The following is a 5,758-nucleotide window of genomic DNA, read 5'->3' as shown; positions in this document are numbered from 1 at the left end:
ACACTCCTTGTAACTTCAGTGAGCTTCGTTTTCATATACCCAAATAGCGGGCATATATCGGCCCACTGGCTTAATAAGGTCGGCACCCCAGTGACTGTTTGCCCTTGCTGGTCCACCCACAGGCCACCCAGATTACTGTCCTACATACGAGCTCTACCTTTTAGTCTTCTCAGACAGATTTTAAATGCAGAGAGCCTTTTTATTCTGGAAAATAAACCTAGACAAGTATTACAAACTACTGATGTTGAAATGATTTTACTGAATGTTGCTGCTGACACTGGCCGATTAAAATGATATACTACTCTAATTTACGAAGTAAACCTAAAGAAAGGAAGGAAGGAAAAATCAGTAAATTGGACTGTGAGTGAAAAATGAGCAGTGAAAGTGGAATTTTGCCTATAACCACCGGTGGGTTGCCTGGAAAACGGTGAGCAAAAGGCCAGCGGACCACCAGCTTTGCCATCAGTGGGCCAACGGTGGTCCGATATCCTCTTGATATCAGGGTATGGACTGGATGAGCTGGGGAGAAGCTATGACTCCAAACTCACATACCATACAAACTCTTAATTAGAAAAAGGTAAACGGCAAGTTCTATTTTTCATCAAATGAGCCCTTTAATTTAAAAAAAAACCTACCAGGTTTGCTTAGTTGACTTTCTTCAGATGCACTGAAGCCTTTTACTAAAAGCATCTGAAGCACTGAAGCTGCACTGATGTTAGTTTGGGACACTGTCATTTTTCCCTTGTTATTCTCGTGACAGCGAGCAATTTTTAAAAAAAAAAAGGCTCAGACGTCCCTCTTCCTTCAGGTTTGCTTCCATGGAACGCGGTGCCGGGGAAAGCTTGTGGGATGACCCTGTCCAACGTGTGCAAAACAAGGGAGGTAAGTTGTGCCTCCGGGCGAAGTGTGATTCCACGTCTGGCTGCGATTCCTCGGAGAGCCAGCCTCAAAGGCTCGCCAGAGATGGAACTGACATCAAACGTTAATGCTGTGCCTGGGGGCGTCACAGCTCTGACTTTGTGGATTCTGTCTTTCTTCGCAGTTTTTCCTGACCTATGATCTCTACATCGCCGCCTTCGCTGGAGCTGGCATCACATTATTGGCCCTGGTGAGTACGAGGCCCAGAAACGTAGCCAAGATGCAGTGCACAATCAGTCATGTGTCCCAGTGACGGCACACAGCAGCTGTAGGTGTGAAGGAATTCAAACCCTCCATCAGTTATGAGTCGTGTTTGTCCGGACTCGGAACGGACCCAGTAGTTGTGAAAACAGCTTTTTGTGCATTTTCTCCAAATGTTTTGTGGTATTTTTCAGCTCGGTTGAGAACGGCATGACCTCATAGTGTCTGCATGTGCCTTTTCTCTCAGGGGTTCTCGTTACCATCAACCACAAAAGGGTTTTTCTTTCTAGTTTTTGTGAAATGTAATCTGGTTGTTGTGATTCAAGTCGTTAAATATTGCACATAGTAGTATATCACTGCTGTTAGAACAAAACCTCACCCTCCTAAAAGGTTCACAGGACAAGGAAAAACGCTCTTAACTTTGAATCGAATCAAATTGAGAAATATTTTTCCAAGACATTTTTGACATGGCGTAACATTCTGACCACCTCCTTCTGCTCCCACCTGTTTCTACACTCACTGTCCACTTTATCAGCTCCACTTACCGTATAGCTGCACTCTGTAGTTCTACAGTTACAGACTGTAGTCCATCTGTTTCTCTGATACTCTGTTACCCTGTTCTTCAGTGGTCAGGACCCCCATGGACCCTGACAGAGCAGGTACTATTTGGGTGGTGGGTCATTCTCAGCACTGCAGTAACACTGACGTGGAGGTGTGTTGGTGTGTGTTGTGCTGGTGTGAGTGGATCAGACACATCAGTGCTGCTGGAGTTTTTAAACACTGTGTCCACTCACTGTCCACTCTGTTAGACACTCCTACCTTGTCGGTCCACCTTGTAGATGTAAAGTCAGAGACGACAGCTGCTGCACAGTTTGTGTTGGTCGTCCTCTAGTCCTTCATCAGTGGTCACAGGACGCTGCCCACAGGAGTCTGTTGGCTGGATATTTTTGGTTGGTGGACTGTTCTCAGTCCAGCAGCGACACTGAGGTGTTTAAAAACTCCAGCAGCACTGCTGTGTCTGATCCACTCGTACCAGCACAACACACACTACACACCACCACAACGTCAGTGTTACTGCAGTGCTGAGAATGATCCACCACCCAAATAGTACCTGACCTGTGAGGGTCCATGGGGGTCCTGACCACTGAAGAACAGGGTAACAGAGTATCAGAGAAACAGATGGACTACAGTCTGTAACTGTAGAACTACAGAGTGCAGCTATACAGTAAGTGGAGCTGATAAAGTGGACAATGAGCGCAGAAACGAGGAGGTGGTCATGATGTTCTGCCTGATTGATGTACATCAAAGCCCAAACTACAACAACATCCTGAAGAAGCCGCTTTCTCTGTTTGTTTCTGGTGCTGTTATGATCAAGCTGACTGTCTTTACTCTTGGGTTGTGTTTCCTCTTTTCTCTCTTTCTGTCTTTATAGCTCACATATGTGGTCTCCACTACTTACAACTTTGCCGTGCTGCGCTACCTGGGGAGGAAAGGCTTAGGTCCACGGTGTTAGGCTGTCCTGTCCTGTCCTGTCCTGTCCTGCAGTCCACACTGTCCACTCTGTTACCAACAACAAAGCACACCATGGGACACTTGAAGAAATCCTTTCCCCTGCCTGTTCACCGACACAGTATTATCTCTGTTCAAAACTTTCGAGAAACCTTTCCTTCAAAATGGACATTTTAAGGCTGCCCACTTGAGTTTCTGTCCAGCAGGTGGTGCTGTGGTTCTGAAGCATTGAGCCTTGTGTTAATAGTTCTGGGAAAAGGCTAATCACACTAATAACACTGCTTTATTATTTACACAGTGACATGCATAAATTCGACCACCTCTGGCCAGATTACATGTTTTGTTGAAGTGAGATTAAGTTAACGTGCTCGTGCTACAGGGAACTGAAATATGGCGTTTTTCTGCTGCTTTTCAAGTGCATAGTTTCTGTTTTTGTGGTCTAACATATTGGAAAAACTAAAACATACATGTGCCGTTTCTTTACATTTCACATTGTTCACGACTTTTGCACAGGCACATTTAGTTTTAGTTTTTCCCAGTATGTTAAATTTAAGCAAATGAGCAGCAATTGTGCACGAAAATGTGCAGAAGTGTGTTCTCTGTAGATGTGTGAACTTATTTTCACCAAAAAAAAAATGTAAAAATCAACAAGACATGGTATTTGACCAAGTCTTCTGCGAATAAATTCACACTTCTGCTTGATGGCGCCTTTTCTCCAGTGAGGGACACACGGCTGTCAGCCACTTGCACCTACTCAGTTCACAGTTTGGATTTTGGTAGAATTATTTCATTTGCATTCACCTATTTTTTTATTTTTGTTGCTTCTTCAGTTTTGTTGATGTAACTTGGTAAGTGCTGCTGTTTTATATTTGTTTTGTGATTTGCAACTCATGGCATTCTTGTGTCTTTGTATACTAGTGCCTGCATCCCTTCTAGGTGTGGGATGGTAGTTTTTCTCCAGGGTCATCCAGTGTGGGTGTCATTCAGTAGAGTATTTAGTTTAGTAGACTTTCTCATATATTTTGTTTTCTGTTACTTTGACTTAAGGAAGGATAAATTAATTAGACAAGCTATCCACCAAGACACAGATCAGCATTTACTTTTCTTTTTTTTTTGGCTTGGGGTTCACCAAAAAACAGGCCTCTCGTGTTGCTGATGACTGGTTACCATGGTGACGCATCGTCTTTCACATCTGGTTGCCATGGTGCCAGACAACCAAGTGTGTGTCTAGTTGCTGTGACCTCAGCACTCCTTTTTTTTTTCTTTTTTTCTCACAGTCTTGAGAATAAAAGAGGCCGGCCCGCTTAATGAAAGGACCAATGGGAGGAGGGCCCTGTGACAAGCCCAGCACCCAGGGTCAGCTCCACGTGCAGGGGAAGACCCCATGACAAAAAGAGGGCATAAACTTTTCAACTAGCTGAATAGAGCTCTCCTGTGACTGGGATAGAGGGAGGGCGGAGTGCTTGAGGTTGGGGGTGATCTGTTTGCTTGGGCCGTGTTGTAAAGACCGTTTGGCAGGTTTAGTTTTGTGTGTATGAAAATATCAGGGACTTTTTAATGGAGACCTAACGTTGACGGAGGCTGGAGTGGAATGTTTAATATTTCAAAAGGCATCTGTCACTTAACGGAGGGAGACTTGTGTTGTGGAGAGCTGTGTTGGATGGACCCTCTGGCTCCCCCTAGTGTTAGGTGAGCATTCATGTCGAAAGGCATAAAAAGCTGCGTTTTTAGTTTTTAATCCCTGTAAGGATCAGGAGAAATTTGGTAGTTATTGTATAACGCTTTTAGCTAGAATTTTACTAATCCTAATGAAATTTTACTTTATTCATCAATTTTTTGATTTTGTGCTACTAACAACATTTGTTAGAACAATGTTTGTAAATACTGCGAATGCTTTATCCAACCCAGGTAGCTTACTGGGGCTCTTTTAGGAGAGACCAGGACACTTTGGTAATAAATGAAGTAAAATAAGCAACTTTCGGTTTGTTTGGTTTTTTTCTTCTGGAACTTCAAAGACCGATGAGAGTCAGAGAGGAGAAAACACGGTACGTTACATTCAGCCTTCGCCTCCTGAGATCATAGCAGCAGCGTCTGTTCTCCTTATGCTCCCAACCCTGGAGGTCAGTGATGGCCAAGCAGAACCACAAATGAGTTAAAAATAAGTTGAACCGTATGAGTTTATGTTAAAATATTACATTGCCTGATGTTATAACACTAAAGACTGAAAATGCTTTGATCTTGATGGTGTTACCCTGATGACGGGATGAAAAATGTTAGTTTTTGGCACTAAACAATAGACAGTGGGTCTTATATCACTGTTTAAAGATCTGGACCATTTTCTTTTCACAGAAATCAAGACACATTGTCGGTTGTAAGGTTTATTCATCGCACTGGCATTGGATACTCCCAAACTGAATTAGTTTTGGTTTGTAAACAAAAGCAGTCTTGACCTCCTTTATTGCGCTGGGGGGGATGGGACACAGTGGGTAGGACGTTTGAGGAGCTGCCCAGCCATTCTCAGGAATCATTACACAACTTGAACTCAGTTCAAAGCACATCAAGCAAATACTTTGCGACATTGGATTCAGCAGTTTTCTATTATGTCAGTACAGCGTTTGTGAACGAACGCCCAGTGCAACACATACAGCATCTGACATCAGCTCGCCATGCCGCTGCTTACATTCAGGGCAGCGATGGCCCTCACGAATGACCAGAAACTTGATCCTCAACATCGTCTCAAGCACACTATGTGGGTGCGAATAGGTGACGGGTCATGTGCAAATGATAAACTAATGCATACGCTGACCAGGCATAACATGACCATCTCCATGTCCACTTTATCAGCTCCACTTACTGTATAGCTGCTCTCTGTAGTTCTACAGTTACAGACTGTAGTCCATCTGTTTCTCTGATACTCTGTTACCCTGTTCTTCAGTGGACAGGACCCCCATGGACCCTCACAGAGCAGGTACTGTTTGGGTGGTGGGTCATTCTCAGCACTGCAGTAACACTGACGTGGTGGTGGTGTGTTAGTGTGTGTTGTGCTGGTCTGAGTGGATCAGACACAGCAGTGCTGCTGGAGTTTTTGAACACCTCAGTGTCACTGCTGGACTGAGAACTGTCCACCAAC

The 5,758-nt window shown here is 44.1% G+C and overlaps 1 protein-coding gene across 1 annotated transcript in view; it reads left to right on the top strand.

Moving 5' to 3' along the window:
• The window catches only part of plp1a (proteolipid protein 1a), a 14,866-nt gene extending 10,267 nt beyond the window's left edge, over positions 1 to 4,599 (top strand). Inside the window, exons 5-7 of the mRNA XM_017712494.2 lie at positions 809 to 882; positions 1,043 to 1,108; positions 2,552 to 4,599. Of these exons, the coding sequence (XP_017567983.1) occupies positions 809 to 882; positions 1,043 to 1,108; positions 2,552 to 2,632 (221 nt within the window). The 3' untranslated portion in view covers positions 2,633 to 4,599. The remainder of the gene's footprint in view (positions 1 to 808; positions 883 to 1,042; positions 1,109 to 2,551) is intronic.
• Positions 4,600 to 5,758: the final 1,159 nt, after the last annotated feature.

This window comes from Pygocentrus nattereri, chromosome 8, assembly GCF_015220715.1.
Source record: "Pygocentrus nattereri isolate fPygNat1 chromosome 8, fPygNat1.pri, whole genome shotgun sequence".
In the NCBI taxonomy this organism is placed as follows: Eukaryota; Metazoa; Chordata; class Actinopteri; order Characiformes; family Serrasalmidae; genus Pygocentrus; species Pygocentrus nattereri.
The sequence above is the reverse complement of the archived record's forward strand: the minus strand, read 5'-3'. Positions and strand labels throughout refer to the sequence as shown.